This window comes from Capricornis sumatraensis, chromosome 10 (genome assembly GCF_032405125.1).
Source record: "Capricornis sumatraensis isolate serow.1 chromosome 10, serow.2, whole genome shotgun sequence".
NCBI classification, from domain to species: Eukaryota; Metazoa; Chordata; class Mammalia; order Artiodactyla; family Bovidae; genus Capricornis; species Capricornis sumatraensis.
The window spans coordinates 98,792,378-98,812,232 of NC_091078.1; the positions used below are offsets into that span (position 1 = coordinate 98,792,378).

Genomic DNA, 19,855 nt, shown 5'->3' on the forward strand with positions numbered 1-19,855 from the left:
GATGACAGAGGATGAGATGGCTGGATGGCATCACCAACTCAATGGACATGAGTTTGGGTAAACTCTAGGAGTTGGTGATAGACAGGGAGGCCTGGCGTGCTGTGGTTCATGGGGTCACAAAGAGTCGGACATGACTGAGCGACTGAGCCGAACTGAACTTTGATATCCAGTTCCACTGTCTTTCTATTACACCTCCTGGGACACTGGTCTACCTTAGTGCTACTGAAAAGTTCCTCATTTCGTTATAAAGTTCACCAACCAGTAGCTGGGCCATGGATCACATCTTTTTGCACCTTGGGTCCTGTTGCTCTCTAGCCTAACCACATGGCTTTGAACTCCATGTCTCTGTCACTTCAGATGCTCTCGGCGTCTAGATGGAGCCCTCAGACATCCCGGAGTCCACCACCATTTATGACTATGACCCTCAGAGCTTTCTGTGTGAGAAGAGGACGTTCGTCTTCGCCACCATCAGCACCACCATCCTGTACTGCCTGGTGTTCCTTCTCAGCATGGTGGGCAACAGCCTAGTGCTGTGGGTCCTGGTGAAGTATGAGAGCCTGGAGTCCCTCACCAACGTCTTCATCCTCAACCTGTGCCTCTCAGACCTGGTGTTCTCCTGCCTGTTGCCCGTGTGGATCTTGGGGTACCACTGGGGCTGGGTGCTGGGAGACTTGCTGTGCAAGCTCCTCAACATGGTCTTCTCCGTCAGCCTCTACAGCAGCATCTCCTTCCTGACCATCATGACCATCCACCGCTACCTGTCGGTGGTGAGTCCCATCTCGTCCCTGCGCGTCCACACGCTCCAGCGCCGGGTGCTGGTGACCGCCGCCGTGTGGGCAGCCAGCATCCTGTCCTCTATCCCCGATGCCATCTTCCACAAGGTGTTCCCTTCGGGCTGTGACTATTCGGAACTCGAGTGGTTCCTCGCGTCCGTCTACCAGCACAACGTCATCTTCCTGCTGTCCGTGGGGGTCATCCTGTTCTGCTACGTGGAGATCCTCAGGACCCTGTTCCGCTCGCGGTCCAAACGGCGCCACCGCACCGTGAGGCTCATCTTCACCATCGTGGCGGCGTACTTCCTCAGCTGGGCTCCCTACAACCTGACCCTGTTCCTGCAGACACTGCTGAAACTGGGGGTCATTCAGAACTGCGAGTTCAGCCAGCAGCTGGATTACGCCCTGCTCATCTGCCGCAACGTTGCCTTCTCTCACTGCTGCTTCAACCCTGTGCTATATGTCTTTGTCGGGGTCAAGTTCCGCAGGCACCTCAAAAGTCTGCTCCGGCGCTTCTGGCTCTGCCGGCAGCAGGCGCCCAGCCTTCCCCCGTCACCTCACCCCCCAGGTGCCTTCACCTACGAGGGCACCTCCTTCTACTGAAGGGGAGTTCGGTGGGGCAGGAAGGAGACGGAGGGCACGTGGCTGGGAAACGCTACAGCTGCGGCTGGGGGATGACAGCCGTGCATTACACCAGGGGTCCCACGGGCCCCCTCTTCTGCGGAAAAGTTTCCCACCTGGAAATCTTACACTGCCATCCGGAAAAACGCTTCTTAGATTTTGAGGAAATCTTTTCTCCTTTATTCCTTCATTCAGACATGGATTTCTCATCCTTGCTGAGGTCAGGAGACTCTCAAATATGAAAGGCTTGTGGGAAAGGAGTGTCCTTCAGGACTTGATGAGGGTCTGGAATTCAGCTGTGCAGCTCTAGGCTGCTGGCAAGACGGTGTTCCTTCCCTGACTGTAGGATTGTCCCCCGGTGTTGGAGGTGGTGGCTCTGGATGGGGCTGTCTGCAGAACAGAAGTGACCGCACCTGCAAACAAGCGCAGTCAGAGTGAAATCTGGATCCTGAATTCCCACGGCTGGACCAGAGACGTGCCCTGTACCGTAGCTCCAGTGTCCAGCACGTGAACTAGCTGCTTGCATATTTAGTCTGTAAATCTTGTATTGAAAGAATGAATGCAGTAAGTGCCACCTTCTGCAGGCGTTTATGTGGAAGCTATAAAGATTAATGACATGCAGATACTACCCTCCAGGTGCCAACAGTCAAGCCCTGAGGGCCCACCTTGCTGAAGGCATCCAGGGTGAAGATTCCTCCAGCACCTCCTCCTCTCCAAGTGCATATTGAGCTGACGCTTCCAATTCGTCACGTTCCACCTAAAGTGTTCTCCTGCTCCTGGTTGATCAAGCCGGGTAATCTTGGAGCCCTGCGTTTCCTTTCCCTCCATGCCCACGGCCAAGTCCTGTTGATGTTACCCTTCCAGTACCTCTCACAAGCCTGTGGCTTCCTCCCCAAACAGGCTCACATCCTCGGCGTCTTCCTGCTGCTCATTTCTTTCCCCACCAAGTGTCCTCTGCATTGATATCACAGCACTTCAAAACCCTCACGTTACGTTCAAATAAAGCCCAAATACCATAGGCTTTATTTGCATGTAAATAAAGACCCCTTCAATCTGGTGTCAACTAAGTTTTCCATTCTTTCTAATTTTTGTTGTTGTTCAGTCACTAAGTTGTGTCTGACTCTGCGACCCCATGGATTATAGCACACCAGGCTTCCCTCTCCTTCACCACCTCTTGGAATTTGTTCAGACTTAGGTTCATTGAGTCAGTGATGCATCCAACCATCTCATCCTATGTCACCCCCTTCTCCTTCTGTCCTCAGTCTTTCCCAGCATCAGGGTCTTTTCCAATGAGTCAGCTCTTTGCATCAGGTGGCCAGAGTATCAGAGCTTCAGCTTCAGCATCAGTCCTTCCAGGGACTGTTCAGGGTTGATTTCCTTTATGACTGACTGGTTTTATTTCCTTGCAGTCCACGGGACTCTCAAGAGTCCCACAGTTGGAAAGCATCAGTTCTTTGGCTCTCAGTCTTTTTTATGGTCCAGCTCTCACATCCAATTTTGATCCAACATAAATCTTCACCCCCAAGCAGCCTAGAACCCAATCACAAAAGACCACATTGGTCCTTCCCCAAACACCCCTCTCCCAGTCTCCTCCGGTCCTTTGTCATGCTGGGGCTTCTATTCCTTAACCTGCAGGCCCTATCTGAAACACCAACACCTTGGGTCAGGCATCCACAGCCTGCACATTAGGAGAACAGCCTCTGTGGTGTCGAGGCACTCTGCCTGTCCCCTCTGGAATAGCATTTGCCACCTTCCAGTGTGTGGTAGTTGCACCCACGGATGTCTGATCTCCCTGCCCCATCACACTGCAAACTCCCCGATGGCAGGAACCTGGGCCTGCACCTGCCAAGCAGGGCCCCGGTGGCCCATTACTGTACCGGGTGCAAGAAAGCAGTGACAGCTGCCATCCGTGTTCTGATGTGCTTTGGGGGGAGCCAGGACCATGTGACACATTCTGCCTGTTTGCCCCAGCCTGCTTCTTTATCAATACTAACTTTTCTTTGCTAGTTGCCACTCTCAGAGCACACTGCTTCTCTCTCTCTGTGGCAGTGGCTTGCCTTGCCCATCCTTTTTGTTTAGTGGTACACTGCCTGTTTCTTACAATATCCCAGAGCTTCACATCAAAGGACGTAGACGAAAACCACCCTCTAAGCTCTCCCCTATCCCACAGACCTGATCCCAATCTGTGAGCCTGATTCACTCTGGAGTAGGGCATTTGGAAAAGCTCCCTAGGTGATTCTGACATGCACCCCAGTTAAGAACATTTGGCTGCAACTCCTTGAAAATGGGAATTCCAGAGACTTCCACAGTCCCCTGAGCAAGACTTTGCATCCAGCAGGTATTAACACATGCTTGTTGAATCTGCCTGCCAACGCAGGAGACACAGGTTTGATCCCTGGGTCAGGAAGATCTCATGTAGAAGGAAATGACAACTTACTCCAGTACTCTTGCCTGGGAAATCCCATGGACAGAGGAGCCTGGTGGGCTACAGTCCATGCGGTCGCAGAGAGTCCGACATGACATAGCAACCAAACAACAGTATAGCCCTCACCTAGAGCTTAGAGAGTTGATATGGCATTTCCCCTGAAGTTACTGCTCCAGTTTCAATGATCTCTTTGCCCCTGAGAAGCCAGTCTTGAAGGAGTTTGACCTGACTGGGGAAGAGTGAGGGTCTAGTTTTTAGAATTAGGCCTGTTGGGGAGGGCTGGCTGGTGCAGTTGTAAAGGGATGAAACTCCCATGGACTTGCTAATCAACTGGCGTGGACATCACTCCCCATCGAAGAAAGGAAGAGCAGAAGGAAGGAGACAGCTATGGGGCAGAGCTAAGCCTATGAGCTTCTGGTCAGGCTCACCATCCCGCACTCCTTCAAGCTGATGCTATTAAAACAGTATTCAAATTCTGTTCAGAGGGCGGACTGAGCCCAGGGAGCAGAAGGGCAGAGGACTCCATCACCCACCTACTTTGCTAAATCAGAGCTGGTTTTGAGCCCACTCTTCTTAGAAGGCAGGTTTGAGGATGTTGTATCACTGCTGAGCATGGCCTTTGAGAACCTCACTCCATGGCCTCCTCAGCCCATCCCATTCCTTCATATCCCAAAATACTTCTCTGAGTATTCCTTTCAACACATACAGCCATATCCCTGGGAGCACTTCATCAGTACAATCATGTCTGTCTCTGCGTTTCTAGAGATGTTTTGGACCCTCCAGTAGACTAGGCTAATCTTTAATCCAGAGTCTTCTAATCTAGCTCCTAGAGAATACAAGGGAAGAGGCACAGAGAGAGAGAGAGAAATGAATGGGAAGATGGAGGGGCACCCGTCCTATCAGAAAGGGAGAAATGAATGGGAAGATGGAGGGGCGCCCGTCCTATCAGAAAGGGAACCTGGGTTGGACTGCTGAAGGAAGCAGCCCGCAAGCTGCAACCCAGCGACCACACTCCACGTTCTCTGGCCACACTCTTCATGGACGACAAGCTCCTTCTTTCCCCTCCCTCTACCACTGAAACCACTATTGAACCTCAGCTGGGCCACTGTGGCCCTGTCCCTTCTTATTCAGTCAAAAAAGAGATGCCCTGGACCCAGGGCTGCAGGCCACCTGCCATTCCTGTAGCATTAAAAACCCACAACAGCTCCAAGTGAAGAAACTCCTCACAGCATTTCCACCTCCACCCTCTCTCGGACAAAATCAGCAAGAGAGAAACCGTGCTGATCTCTAAGTAGGAACATGCCTCCAAGCCCAGGGCAGCCCCAGACCTCAGATGACCCCAGGTGACCCCAGCCAGAGTGGAGGTTCCTTGAGGGCACAAACCCCATTGGGCATGTCTAGAACCTCCCTTAGTGCCCAGCAGTGTTTAGGGTTGGCTAAGTGGATGGGAGATCATCTTTTTAGCTTTTTTCCACTTTTGTTTCTTCCTCCTACACTTGCTTACATTACATCTTCCACTCAACAACAGGCACCACCCAGTAGGCTTCCCATGAACTCTTCTCTTGGGCTCACCAGCCCAGACAGTGCCTGGTTTGTTGAAAGCATGGCTTTCATTTGTGAAACCTGCCTGTGACAGGAAAAATAAGAATTACTCTTAAAAATCATCTCATAAAATATAGAAACCATCACTGTATCATGTATGTAAATGAAAGATTAGCATGTACTGACTTACCTTGGGCTGTTCATGTTCCCCTCATTGCTACCCAAGATGACTATTCACGATTCTTTTATTGTGTATTTACTTGGCCGTGCTGGATCTTCGTAGTGGCACTCAGGGTCTTCGATCCTCATTGCAGCAATCAGAATCTTTACTTACAGCACACAAACTCTTAGTGTGGCATGTGGGATCTAGTTCCCTGGACAGAGTTCGAACCTGGGCCCCTTGCATTGGGAGCATGGACTTATAGTCACTGATCACCAGGAAAATGCCATTATTTAAGATTTTTAAAAGCTGTCTGTTTATGAGGGATCTGAGTTAGGTTATTGGTTGAATGGAGTGATACAGAAGAAGGACTAGAGATAAAGCACGGAACAAGCTCTGTGTGGGTCAGGATGGTAGGAAATTGGGTGACATTGCCCAGGAGGCCAAATTTGTTTTGAATGCTCCTAGCCTCAGTTTTCCGTCCCTCCCTATCTCTCCCCTGGCCTAGCACTTGAGTTTTCCATCTTCAGTGTGTCTCAGGACCTACTGTGCCTGAACAGGGACCTACCAGAGGTCAACTCTCCAATCAGAAGGAATGCTGGGAATTTCAGGCATCCTGAAAACTTGGTAGGATATATTTGACAGATTTGGAGGGACGTTTGGTGACGGGAAGAAAGTTATCCTAAATCCTCACCAAGTTATTCTGAGCACAGTCCCCTCTTCACCTTGGGGTCATCCCCGATCTTAGGTGTGGGGTTTTTGCAAACCGTGCCCCCCCCATGCGACCCCCCCCCCACAGAAGAGTGTGGCTGGAAGGACCAAAGGATGACAAAGATGGCCTGGCTCCTTGACTTTATCATTTTCAGAAAATTAGCCTTGAGCATCAGAGAGAACACATGGGCAACAGATGGACAGGTGGAACTGGACGGTTGCAGGGGTTAGAGAAGAGGGTGGCTAAATCCTGTGGGGTAGAAGAGTGTTTCAAGAGGAAATGGTGAGAACAGGCCAAGAGAAAGGGATGGTGCTGCCAGGGCCAAGGAATGGAGGACAGTCACAGGCTGAAGTACTTCACGTACTGTTGCTCTCCTCTCTTGTGCCCAGTCATTACTAATGAATGCATTTTGTTCTATTGAGTGTAGACTCAGAGTGCTTCACAACTTACCAATAGAAAATATGAATAGAAATTGGGCGGAGAGCATGGAGAAGTTGGGGGAGGTAGTTCATTCATTAACAGTTTTTGAGCACTGCTTTTAAGCAGGTCCCTGTGTTAAGTACCAAAGGGGATGAAAAGACAGACCATTAGGCCCAGCAATATAGAGTGCTTTTTATTTAGCCCAGTAAAATTTTTAAAAGTTATCATTTCAACATGGAATCGATATAAAAATGTGAGCTATTTTACACTTTTTTGGAACTCAGGTGTATTTTGTACTTAACAGCACATGTACAGTTCAGCTCTAGTCACAGTTCAAGTTCTTAAACGCCACATACGGAATGCACTGCCTGCAGGATCCCAGGGATATGTTTATAGACCTGCATGCCCCGAGAAATTGCAAGAGTTAATCTAAGGCCGGCTGCCCCGGTGGGACCTGTGTGAGTAGTAAACAGCAACTCTGCGGGGCATGCTGGGAGTTGTAGTTCGCGCTCGGCTGCCCATGGAGTCCAATGGGAGTTGTAGACAGCGGCTCTGTGGAGCACGCCGGGAGTTGTAGTCCGCGCCTGTCTGCGGAGGGGTCAGCGTATCATGGCCGCCTACGCTGAGCTCTCGTACTCTTCCGCTTGGCCGCAGAAAGTTTCGGTTCTGTCACGCCTTGGACCCACGAGCGAGTAAGTGCTGCGGAGGGCCGGCCAGACTCAGGGGGCACCTCTAGCTGCCGTTGTCTCCGGAGCGGCGACCTTCCCTCCGGGCGCGACTTGTCACCTGTTGCCCTTAACGTCCCCTCCCACCCCGAGTCTTCCACAGACCTCGTCGGAGCCCCGAACCCTTGCACAGCGGGCTTAGGCAGCACCCCGGACTGATGGATCTGATGGATCTAGAACCCAGGCCTCCTCTGGCCATCAGTTAGAAAGACAGACACCGTCCGCCCCCTCCAAGCGCCAGTTCCGAGACTCCCCACGGCCTTGAGGGTCGCCAAGGAGCCCACCATGTGTGGACTCAGAAAGAGTCTTGGAGTCTGTAAGCAGAGGAGGACAGGTCCCGAGTTTCTGCTTGCCTCGTCGAAGAGGCCGCTGACTTTAAGAAGCGTACTTCCTGCCTCAGCTGGGCCGGGACAGCCCACCCCTTAACTTTGCAAGACTCCAAAACTTAACTTTCGCCGGAGTCTCTCCACTCCTCCTGTCTGTCAGCGGACGGTTTATTGATCCTGGGCCCTCCCAGGCGACGGCCTAGTCTGTTGACCCTCAGCGGCTTGTGTTCTGGTGCAGAGTTTCAAGATAACCCCTAGATGACTGTTGCTGAAACACCTGTGGGTTTATGAGTAGTGGGGTGGCCGCACCAGACTCAGGCCATGTTGTTAAGAGCCTAGGCAGGAAGGCTGGGCTTTCTTTTTGTGAGAAAAGCGTGTGTGGTTGGCACTTTGACCACGTGGCTCTCAGTGCATTTGTATCCTCTGATACCCTTTGTCACTCTTCTCAGTTCCATCCGCTGTCCCATCCGCAAAAAAAAATGAGCGCTGCCTGCGCTGGCCACAGCCTGTCTGCTCCTGTGCTTGTCTTACCACAGCAGTTTCCTTCCCAAACAGAGAAATGGGTCAGGGGATCCTTGAGGGCAGAGGATCAGGCCTTAATCTGCTCGCTGCTCGCCTGCCACTTCCAGCCTTCTGGTCGCCTCTGCACAAGCTTAACTCTGCCATCTGCCTAATGCGGGCTGCTGGGTATTGTAGGGGGTTGAGGGAAGAGCTGCCACGCTGAGGTTGACTGCTTTCAGTGGCTCCTGCCCTCTGAAGTGGGCCCGTACTGAGTAAGTCCCACTTGACCCTCGCTCCCATGAGAGTTATGCTCACAAATTGTTGAATGTCCTCTACTAGTTATGAGCTACTACTGTTGTTACCCTGGAGATCAAAGGTAATTGTCTCAGTGATGGGACGTGGTGTTCTTTGATTAAAAGAATCTGCAAAGGTTTTAGGACAGATATTTTCTGCTTCTGTTAAAATTGTTCTTTGTGTGGTGCTTCATTTCGTTTTTATTTTCTTTTCAGTCACTTTATTAGGAAAATAAACATACAGAATCATTGAAAAACTTGTGCCGTGAATGTCCACTCACCTGTTTGATTCTACGATTAATATTTTACCCTGATTATTGTTGTGTTGCTTTAGAGTCAGTCCTCTAGCTGCTCTTCGGATGGTCTTTGCTCCTTTGCCGGCTGGTTTGGGGATACCAGATGGGTTCAGGAGCCACACTTTTAACCTGGTCCTTTGGGGACGAGATGGACCCCACAGATGTGTGTTACTGAGAGGAACCACCCAAAACAGCACAAGATCAGAGCCACTGGTGACTTTTTCCCGTGTTGCTCACTGAGGCTGTGGGCTGCTACCTCTAGAACAGGCAGTAGGCGCTCGAGAAATGGCAGGCCCCCTGTTCCCTTTAGGGGAGAGGCTTGGATAATGGGTAACCTGTGTTTTCTGGTGATTCCAAGGACAACTTTGGTGCCTCAAAACCAGAGTGTCTTTAATCCTGAGACAGAGGCAGCATGTTGTCTAGCTGTGGTGCTGTGGTGCAAACCGCTGATGGAACTCACAGGCTGGAGCCGCACTCACTAGAGCAGGCCCAGGCAGCAGAGCAGGTAGGATTCATTCACCGGAAGCCTCCTGTGAGCACAGGTGGAGTTTGGCCTTGTCAGCATCTGCTCACCTACTGATCCTGCTCATCTGCTGAATGTTACTGTGTTGCTCAAAAGATAAACAGTATTTCCCGTTTGTGATCTCAATGCCAGGTTTCTGTTTTTCTTTGTTTTTAAAGCTCTTGGTTTAATAGCATCTGTTTGAATAACTAAATAAATCAATAGGGTGAGTTTTGAACTGTTTCCATGGTTCTGTGTTTATCCTGCTGTTTTTAGAGGTGTCACTACACTCCCCCCTTAAGGGCGTCAGCCTCCGCACACACGGGCTCCCTGACTGTCAGAAAATCAAGACGACAGAGCCGTGCTGCGTTGGGTAGAAGGTGGTTTTCCCCTCTTCCTCACTTTGGAGCCAGTTCTCCTGTTGGTTTTAGTGGCTGCCCATGGTCCTTCCTGTTCACACATGTCTCTGTGGCACTTGAAGGAACATAGGTGCCTGTTTCTAGTTGGGCCAGATCCTCTGCAGGGATGAGGATGTGTGTGTCAGTGTGTTTCCAAGGACAGACTTGAGCAGAATCTGTGGCCATGTGGCTGGTTCCAGGCCCAAGGGCAGGTACTGGAGTACTGTACCCTTGACCTGGGGCAGAAAACCAGGTTAGGGGAACCCTTGGAATCCAAAGGAAAAACTGAAGGGAAAAAGCATTCCAAGCAAGACATTGGTCTGCAGAGGGACAGGCCAAGAGAATCCCTGTGAGAGGGGCAGGGTGGGCTGGAAGCTAAATCAGAGGCGGTGGCTTCATGTGGAGCTGGAAGGAACTGTAGCCCCACGTGCTTTTTCCAGGGCATCTGCAGCCTGGGTCAAGAGCAGGGCTTAGCAGCCTCAGCCAAAGGTAGCCACTGAGAATGTCTCTTCTTCTCCTTGCCCATCTTCTCTGTGGAGGAAGGTAAAGGGTAACACCTCTCTACACTGCACATGAAAACACACACACTTACACACACACACGCACACACACACACGTACACACACACACACGTAGGAAGAGGTCAGAATACTTCCCATAGACAGGCTGAAATTGCCTCAAAAGGTACCATGGGTTTCCCACGGTCATGGCGAGATCGTTACTGCATGACTTGGTGCACAAGAGGGAAAGGCCATTTCACAAGGTGAACCTGATTCTGCCTTCCGAATAGGGTTCCGGATGTTTCCTCTGGGATTTCCAGTGGCCAGACATTGGCCCTGCACCCCCATGTATGGATGTATGGCTCCTTCCTGAGCAACTGCCCACCTTCCTAAAAAAGACTGCTTTCTCCAAGCCCAGAAGCAGCACCTCACACCCCCAAGTCCCTCTTGACCCTGTTCTCCTGGGTCAACCAACTGGAATTAGGGCCAGTTTTGATCTAGTAGGAGTGACCAAGAAATCTGAAATTGTTGGTGGGAGGGAGGGGGCCAAGAAAGGGTGCAAGAAGTGATGGCCAAGGCTCTAGTCTTCATTTCCTTTAAGAAAGAAGAGATGACTATGAGGGGCGAGTGTTTGGGCTAGATGACCCAGGGCCCACAGTTAGTCAGTGCTTTAACTGTAGGTCTTCAGACATAATTGGGTCACCCAATGAGGCTTTGTTCATGTGCTTTGAAGCATCAGCCTCTGAACTGGCCTCTGACAGGCTCTCCAGCACTCTCCTAGGCACTGTCTTGAAGCCCTGGAGAGGGCAACTTGCCTGCCCACTGACTGCTTCAGTGCTGACTGACCCCAAGACCTCCAGGCCTTCACAGCTGCAGGTACCAGCCAAGCGCCCCCCCCTTCCCATAGGTGGTAACTGGATAGACGCTGTTGGGTATGCTGAAGCCAGTCAAGGCAATGGACTCTTCAGAAAGAGTTTTTTGCTTTTGACTGGTCCAAACTGTCCTCATTCACATTCTTTCCTGGTCAGTGTGGATTTGACAACTGGTATGCTCCACCTTGACCAGGAGTCAGGGAGGAGCCCGCTGTATGGTGCCCTGTCTGGGTCACGTCTTAGCTGTTGTGTTGGGAGCAAGTACAACAAATCTGGCAGGCCGGACAAGGTTGTCTCCTGTGCCCACAACTTCTCCTCCCTTTCTCATCCGTCTTTCCCAACATGGCTACTCAGATGCTGTTGTGGACTGAAAAAATATATATACACAATGTGAGAGTTACGAGTTAAGTTTTACCTGGGGCAAAATAAGAAGTTTAGCCTGGGAGACAGCATCTCGGGCCTCTCAGATAGCTCTGAGGAACTGCTCCACAGAGGTAGCGGCTAAGGTCAGTACTATATATTATTTTAGTGAAAGGGGGTGCACGCAGTCAAGCACACATTTTGCAAAGGCTTGCAACTAGTCATGAGCAGCAGATGTCACTGTGAACGACCTAGTGCTTTTCTCGATATGCGAAGATGTAAGGATTTGGGCTCATAAAATCTCCTCCTGAAAATATCTGTTCATACCTATCTGCAGGCCTGTTCTGCTAGTTTCCCAGAGCACAGAGTGCCTCGTTCCTGATCTCCATCCTGAACTCCAGTCAGAATGTGTTGAAGGTCAGTGACTGCAGTGGTTAGAGGCAGATGGCAAGTGCCCATTTCCAGTTGGCATGGTGTTGTTCCTGCCAGAGTCAGCTTCTGGGCAACATTAGGAGTATTAGTCATTTGTACCATAGTGTGAAGAAGTTTATATGAGTCAGCATCTTTATATCTTAATTTGAGGTTGAACTGCTGTCTCTGTTGTTTAAGGCATTAGTGCAACTGGGCAGGTGTGGGACGAATTTGGAAGTCGAGGAAGGTCCTTCACCTCTAAAATAATACCTCGGTTGTGACTTGGAAGCCAGGCAGTAGTCCCAGGTAGTAAATAAGAATTTTTTAAAATATGTTTAGTCCCTTTTTGTCTTTATCAGAAGATTGGATGCTTTCAGACATTCTGGATAAGCTTAAACCTAATTTTGTGTTGTTGGCAAGAGATTCCACTGTTCCCTCAAATTTTATAAAATAAATTTCTCTGGTATTTGAAAGAGGTTGCCAGAAACTAGTGAAGGAGGTGTTTACAATGTCATCAGCAAGGACCCTGGGTTCCTGGAGGTGATTTGCACTGTGGGGGTCTTGCAAGGTGCTGGAGGCCTGGAGCCCATGGCGTGTGGACAGAGCAATCTCTGAGTATCTCCCGAATTAGGAGAGCAGTTTGCAGTGGGTTGTAGAGGTCAGGACCGTGCTGGTTCATGCCAGAAGTCTGGGATCCCCGCGATATAGTACGAAACACATATTTGGTCTCTGTCCCTGGTTCCTGGCACAGAACTTCTAATACTCTTGGAATTTCCTGAGTAATAGGAGTGTCCTTTGTTATTCAAAACAAAACCCTTTCAACCACACAGGTGGTTTATGCTAGTAAGGTTGACTCTTCCTGGGCCCCTGGATAGGTGGTGTCTTGGTAAGGGCTGGTTGCTAGAGGACTTTCAGCCCCATCCTTAGACCCTGCTTCAGAAGGGCTGAAGGTGGAGTTAATCACCAGTAGCCAGTGATTTCATCAGTCGTACATTCAGTAATGAAATGCTCAAAATTTTCCAAGCGAGGCTTCAACAGTATGTGAACCAAGAACTTCCAGATGTTCAAGCTAGATTTAGAAAAGGCAGAGGAACCAGAGATCAAATTGCCAACATTCGTTGGATCATAGAAAAAGCAAGAAGGTTCCAGAAAAACATCTACTTCTGCTTTATTGACTACGCCAAAGCCTTTGACTGTGTGGATCACAACAAACTGTGGAAAATTCTTCAAGAGATGAGAATACTAGACCAGCTTACCTGCCTCCTGAGAAATCTGTTTGCAGATCAGGAAGCAACAGTTAGAACTGGGCATGGAACAACAGACTGGTTTCAAATCAGGAAAGGAGTACATCAAGGCTGTATATTGTCACCCTGCTTATTTAACTTCTATGCAGAATACGTCGTGTGAAATGTTAGGCTGGATGAAGCACAAGCTGGAATTGAGATTGCTGGGAGAAATACCAATAACCTCAGGTATGCAGATGACACCACCCTTATGGCAGAAAGTGAAGAGGAACTGAAGAGCCTCTTGATAAAAGTGAAAGGGGAAAGTGAAAAAGCTGGCTTAAAACCCAACATTCAAAAAACAAAGATCATGGCAGCTGGTCCCAGCACTTCATGGAAAATAGATGGGGAAACAGTGACAGACTTTATTATCCGGGCTCCAAAATCATTGCAGATGGTGACTGCAGCCATGAAATTAAAAGATGCTTGCTCCTTGGAAGAAAAGTTATGACCAACCTAGACAGCATATTAAAAAGCAGAGACATTACTTTGCTGACAAAGGTCCATCTAGTCATGAACAGATCCATGGTTTTTCCAGTAGTCACGTATGGATGTGAGAGTTGGACTGTAAAGCTGAGCACTGAAGAGCTGATGCTTTTGAACTGTGGTGTTGGAGAAGACGCCTGTGAGTCCCTTGGTCTGCAAGCAGATCAAACCAGTCAGTCCTAAAGGAAATCAGTGGTGAATATTCATTGGGAGGACTGATGCTGAAGCTGAAGCTTCAATCGTTTGGCCACCTGATATGAAGAACTGACTCACTGGAAAAGACCTTGATGCTGGAAAAGATTAAAGGTGGGAGGAGAAGGGGATGACAGAGGGTGGTCAGAAGTATAGGCAGTGACAGGTACTGGGACTTGTGACTGGTGTCTGAAGCCCGGGCAGTCTTGTGGACTGAACGCTTAACTTGTGGGGGCTGCACTGACTCCAGAGTCAGAATTAGAGTTGCTTAGTTACAGTTGAATTGAGGGACTTCCCTGGTGGCCTAGTGATTAGGACTCCGAGCTTTCAGTGCTGAAGGCCTGCGTTTGATCCCTGGTCAAGGAACTAAGATCCCATAAGCCATGTGGCATGAACAAAAAGAAAACGAATTGAATTGAGTTGCAAGACACCCAGTGGTGATAACTAGATATTGGTATGGGGAAAAGCCACACATTTGGTGTCAGAAGTGTTAGGCTTAAAAACAGCTCATCCCTAAGCCAAAGGGCAAGCTCGTCTAGAGATACGAGGAAATAGATGGAGGGGGACTGCCCCCATTCTGTCTTTTGTTCAGTAATAACCTCAGGATTAGGAAAAGGGAGGCCAGAATACTGAGAGTCATTCTTTCAAATCCATGAAATTAGCATTCCTATGGAGACCATTTGCTTCCTGAAACCTTGGGAGGTGGCGACTCCCAGCCGTGTGGGGAAGCCTGCTGTGACCTGTAGACCCAGCAACAGTTTCTCAGGGCTTTTACCTTGGTGGTGATGCAGGCTCTTGGGAAAACCAACTTGTGTGATCAGTGCTTGGGCACAGCTCACCCCATGACCTGGGAGCTTGGCCTTGGCAGAGGGGGGCACGCCAGGGTTCAGGCAGAGAAGGCCTCCTGGGCTCGGGCTGACACCTGCAGCTTCACCAAAGCACCAGGAGGCCCAGAAGGAGCATGTTTCTGTCTGGTCAGGCTCACCCTGCCAAGATGCCAGTTTGGTTTACGGACACTGTTGCCCTCATGCCAAGCTCCAAAGAGGGCTGGTTTCTAGGAAATCGAGGTTGGTTGTATGGTTCGTGCAATATCCCAGCCAGAGCCTGGATGAGGTGACTCAGAGCGTGTGGTTGTCAGGACTTCCTCTCCAGGTTCCGCCCTCCCCTTCATGTTCGGGTTCTCCCCCTAGCTCTCAGTATGCACACAGACCCAGTGGACTCTCCAGGTCATCATCTTTCAAGGTCATTTCCCCCCGAAGCTACAAGGCTCTCTGTTGCCCATAATCGAATAAGAGGCATGCAGGTACAGACGTGGCCTCGACACCTGTCATGCCCTTTCCTCCTCGGGTCTCTTTGAAGACCTCCTATTCATTTTTCAGGCCTCGCCCAACCCAGTCACCATCACAGAGTGTCCACCACACTCTCCCTTCCCCAAGTGAGATGAACGTTCCCTTCCTCGGGTCCCATTGCATCTTGTTAAATTCGTCCCAGTGCTGCTATTTCTTTTGTTGAGATAAAATGCACAGAAGTGAGGTTTGACACAAGTTTGTCAAATGTACACAGTCACGTAGCCGCCTCCATAATCAAGACGGAACAGAATTGCTGCCCAGACTTCCGCATGTTCTCCTGTAGTCAGACCCTCCCTTTCCCGTCAGTCCTCGGCAGCGGGAGGTCTGATTTCTCCCCAGAGTCTCCCCTTTGTAAGAGTAGCAGGCGCATGGAATTGTGAAGTAGATGGCTTTTCAGTCTGGCTTCTTTCACTTGGCAGACGTCATGTGTTGTGTGTATCCCTGGTTCACTCCCTCCCCTAACTGAGTGCTCATAACTTTTCACTCGAATCTCTGCGTGGACCTCTTCTGCTTTATCCGCACATCTAAACGCCTTCCTTTCTGTCTTGTCGGCGCACAGCCGAGCTCCTCCAGGGCTGGATGGTGCCTGTGTGCCCTGAAACCCCAGACTGAACTTGGCAGGGCGGTGCTGGGCAGCTGTGCGCTGACAGTGGTGGTCCTCGACCGTCTCCTCCTTGCTGGGAGGTGCCGAGTGTCTCCCAGGCAGCAGGGCCTCTGCGCAAGTCTGACCCATCCTGGGCTGCTGCTCTCTAGGGCCCTGGCTGGTCCCTGCCTGGGCTGTGTGTTCAGCAGGGGCCCAGAGAGCCGCCCAGGGAAGGCAGGCTGGCTTCTGGTAATCCAGCCTACCCTCGCTTTGAGGGTGGGGTGCCAGCACTTTTACTGGGGACTTTGGCAGAGTCTGTGGGTCCTGTGACCCTCCGGGGCTCTGTGTCTGAGACTCCTGAGGGTGTGGTGCTGGCTGTCTAGTTCCTCCTAGGCTGGAAAAGCCCTCTTTGGGCCTTGTTTTCCCTGAGTCACAGCCATGCTGGCTTGTGAGTTAAAAATAGTCCTCGGGACATCTGCGCCACGACAGCCCCTCCCTGCGCCCCAGGCTGACCTGGAATGCTTTTGTAAATATTTGGGAACTTGGAGTTCTCCACCGTTTTTCCTCCTGCCTTGTCTCCTGGAGTAGTGAGGGTGACGGGAGTGTGTGGGCCAGCTCGTGTTTGAAACACTCAGGCTGGCGGCACACTTGAGAGGCCCTGGAGTTCAGAGCAGTTCCCAGAAGCCAGTGGAAGTAGTAGCATTTGCTGGAGCGACAGTGGCTCCATGTGGAGCTAAAAGGGGTGAGTTCAGACTGACCAGTGTTCCCCTCCCTGCTGGCCTGGGCCATAGACGAGTTACACAGCTTCTCTGCACCCAGGTTCTCCCTTGCACGTTGTCTGCCCCTCCCCCAGCCCCAGGGTACTGCTGAGGATTAAAATGACTGAGTGTGTAAAGCACCTCGCAGGCCCAGTGCACAGGTGGCTACTCTGGCCACCCCCCGTCTTGCCAGCCCATTTTGCCAGCAAACGTTAACGCCTTTGCATTGGCCATCTGAGGCAAGGACTAGAGGTTCTGGAAGGAGGATTCATTGGTGTCCACGTGCACGTCCATACCTCCTTCCAACGCTGCTCGGATCTCTTCTTTTTTGGTCTCCCGCCACCGCTGTGTCCTGACATCCCTTCAGCAGCTGCCCAAGTAGCGCTGGTAACTCGGGACTCACCAGCCATGAGAGGACTAGCCACGCTTAAAATAGACACGTCCCTTGGCTGTGCAGGCCCCCGGTAGCCCCTGGTGTCTACCCTCCCCGGCTGAGACGGACGCTGAGCGGCTGGAGGCCACAGACCTCCCCGAGAGGCAAGCCAGGCTCTCCTTGGTCCAGAAGCCCTGAGGGTATGTGTCCTCAGCCTCTCCCTCCACGGCTGCTACTGGCCAGAGCTTCCCAGCCCTTCTTCCGAAAGCAGCCTGGGAGGGCGTGGGGCCGGGCACGCAGGAGACGGAACTGGAATGGCCGCACCTCAGGCCTAGCTGCAGTGAGTGGCGGGCTGGACTAGTTCTGGCCTCGGTGTAGCAGGGTGAGGGGAGCGCTGGGAGGTTTTTAAAGGTGGAAAGTGAGGTAGGCCTGCCTAAGAGGGCAGCCTGGGAGGGGAGCTCGGAAGAATAGGTGGCTCTATTTAGTTGATCTCATTTCTTCTGAAGTCCAAACCAGGTCATTGTTCCTGAATGTAAGTGTCTCAGAGAATGTAAGTGTATCAGAACAAGGCTCACGCAGAAGGGTCTAGCCCTTCCCGTTCAGAGGAGACGCCCAGACGGGGTGCCGTTGCTCCCGGAGCAGCGTCCCTGTCCCGCTGACTTTAAGCCTGCCTGTGACCCCTTCCTCCACGGCCTCCTCCCCATGCAGGTGCCACCATGGAGTCTGACCGCTGCTGAGCAGCCCCGGGCAGGAAGCGCGCAGCCAGGAAAGGTGGCCCCAGACGGTCACGGTCACCATGGCGTCCACCAGCAGCGAGAGCCAGCTGCAGAGAATCATCCGCGATTTACAAGGTACGGCCCGGCCGCAGGGCACCCCGAGCTTGGCGCTGAGGGAGCTGTGGCTGTGCTTTGCCGGGGCCGGCTGAGTTTCAGCCCTGTGATCTGTGTTTACACCGATGGTAATCGGAGCCCTCGGCACACATCACTGAAACATTTGGGCCTCAGATGTCCACCTCATGTGAAGCTGGAAGAACTTGCCTGGCCCTCCTCTCAGAAACTGTAGAGGCAGTGTGTAGACAAAATCAGATGCCCCTTTTTGTGTCTGACTGTCGTGTGTGCGTGTCTACGCGTGTGTGTGTACACACACCATCGGGCAATGCTGGACTTGGCTCCCCTGTGAAGGAGTATTCACCCGCCCTCTGAGTAGGAAGACGGCATACCTGCCTTTCTTGTTTTGCTCTTGCACCTGGTCCCGGGTGAACTCACTCCAGTCGGGCCTGCTGCCTCCCAGCCTTTCCTGAGCTCAGTGTTGCCCAGCGAGAGAGGCCGGCTCGTGGGCCTCGGCTGCACAGAGGGAGAGCGGCCGGGGGTGTGTGTGAGGAGAGCAGGCTTGGAGGAATGGGCTGTGTTCTCTACTGACTGCGGAGTCCAGGGCCCAAGGCCACTTTGTGGGTGCCATCCCGAGGGTCAGAGGCTTAGCAAGTTTTCCGTCCCTCGTGGGTCACCGGGGCAGGTCTTGTGAGCCTCTCTGGAGCACCAGCACATGTGCTGTGCCCCCTTCCTCCACATCACGGGGGCCCTGGTGACACTCCTAATAAACTCAAGGCCCAGGCTCCTAACTGCTCAGACCTGTGATAACCAACTGCAGTCGCTCCAGGCCAGTGGAGGCCGCAGGAGTGTTCATTGTGAGGGTCACAACTAGATGAGATAAAAATCACTTTCTCAGACTTACCTCCTACTTATGTAGAGCTTTGGGCCTCTACTAGCTGATGATTACATGGCATTTCACTGTGCCAGGCACAGGTCTCATAGATAATAACTCATTGGGTCCTCACGTTTGGTCCTGTGAGGCAGGAGCCATTTCGTTCCCATTTTGCAGATGTAGAAACAGACACAGAGAGGCTAAGTGACTTGCCTAAGGTCACATATCCTGTCAGAGCCTAGGTTTGCACACACAGCTGGTGCCATGGGCTGCGCTCTTAACCACACCAGTCCACGTCCAGCTGCAGTGTGAGATGCGTCTTTTCTTTTTAAATCTGCACACACGCATATACGCACGCACACACAGAAAGTAAAGTGACAGTCCCTGTAAACCTGAGTTTGCCCTGGTCTTCAGAGCCTTCTCCCCAAAGTAGACCGTCTTCCCTGTGTTTCAGTCTCTGGGTCTCACGTTGACTCTGGGACCTGGGGTTCCTGATTGGAGGGAGGAGAGAGGAAGGGAGGAGCCGTGGCAGAGCTTGTGATCCAGGGAAGAGGACAGGCATCTGCTTTTGTTCAGTTGCCCTTTTCCACCCCGCGAGCTGTCCTTGTCTGTCATCCCCCACATCCCAGGTCATCCCAGTGTCCGGTACGCAGTGCTCAGAGCACCTCAGTGGGAAGTTTCAAAAGGCATCACACTTTTTTAAGACCCTTTCCTTTCATCTGTTGGTAACAGAGTTTAGAGCAGGAAATTTCATATTCCATATCCAAGGCTCCTTCTTTCTGCATTTCAGGAGTTCCCACGTCAGGCTGTGAGCTTTGCCCCTGCCTGAGGGTGGAGGAGGAAGGCTCTGTGTCCTTCCCAGTCCCTGGCCCCTGGCCCTCAGAGCCCCTACAGCAAACGCTTCTCATCGGGCACACTGGACATTGGTCACGTGTTGTGAGACTCAGTCCCAAAGAACCTCTTTGCTGTTGGCTCCCTTGGCCTGAGGGGTCAGAGCTGGTTAACTTCTAACAGCTCAGGCCCAGCTTCAGTCTTGGGCACAGCTGCTTTCTAATGGCTCCTTTTCTTTCAAGAATTGTCAGTGAAGGCAGTTTTGTCCTGCATATCCCAAACCATCTCAGCTGGGGACGTTTTTCTCAGGGTCTAAACCAGACCCACCTTCTGACAGTCCCTCTGTCCCACAGAAGGGCTGTGAGTGAGAGTGAGAGGGGTTTTTCCTCGTTTTCTGCATTGGGAGGTAAATCGTCTTAGAAGTTAAGAGAGGACCCCTGGGTCTCTTGAGAGAACCAGGGT

General features: G+C 51.5%; 2 protein-coding genes across 2 annotated transcripts in view; both read left to right on the forward strand.

Annotated features, from left to right (window-relative positions):
* The first annotated feature begins 374 nt into the window (after positions 1–374).
* Positions 375–1,376, forward strand: XCR1 (X-C motif chemokine receptor 1). The gene has a single exon (XM_068983195.1). It carries the CDS (start codon positions 375–377, stop codon positions 1,374–1,376), a length of 1,002 nt encoding a protein of 333 aa, XP_068839296.1.
* A 5,888-nt stretch (positions 1,377–7,264) lies between these two features.
* Positions 7,265–19,855, forward strand: part of FYCO1 (FYVE and coiled-coil domain autophagy adaptor 1) — a 79,270-nt gene continuing 66,679 nt past the window's right edge. Inside the window, exons 1-2 of the mRNA XM_068983168.1 lie at positions 7,265–7,345; positions 17,570–17,712. Coding sequence (XP_068839269.1) covers positions 17,658–17,712 — 55 coding nt within the window. The 5' untranslated portion in view covers positions 7,265–7,345; positions 17,570–17,657. The remainder of the gene's footprint in view (positions 7,346–17,569; positions 17,713–19,855) is intronic.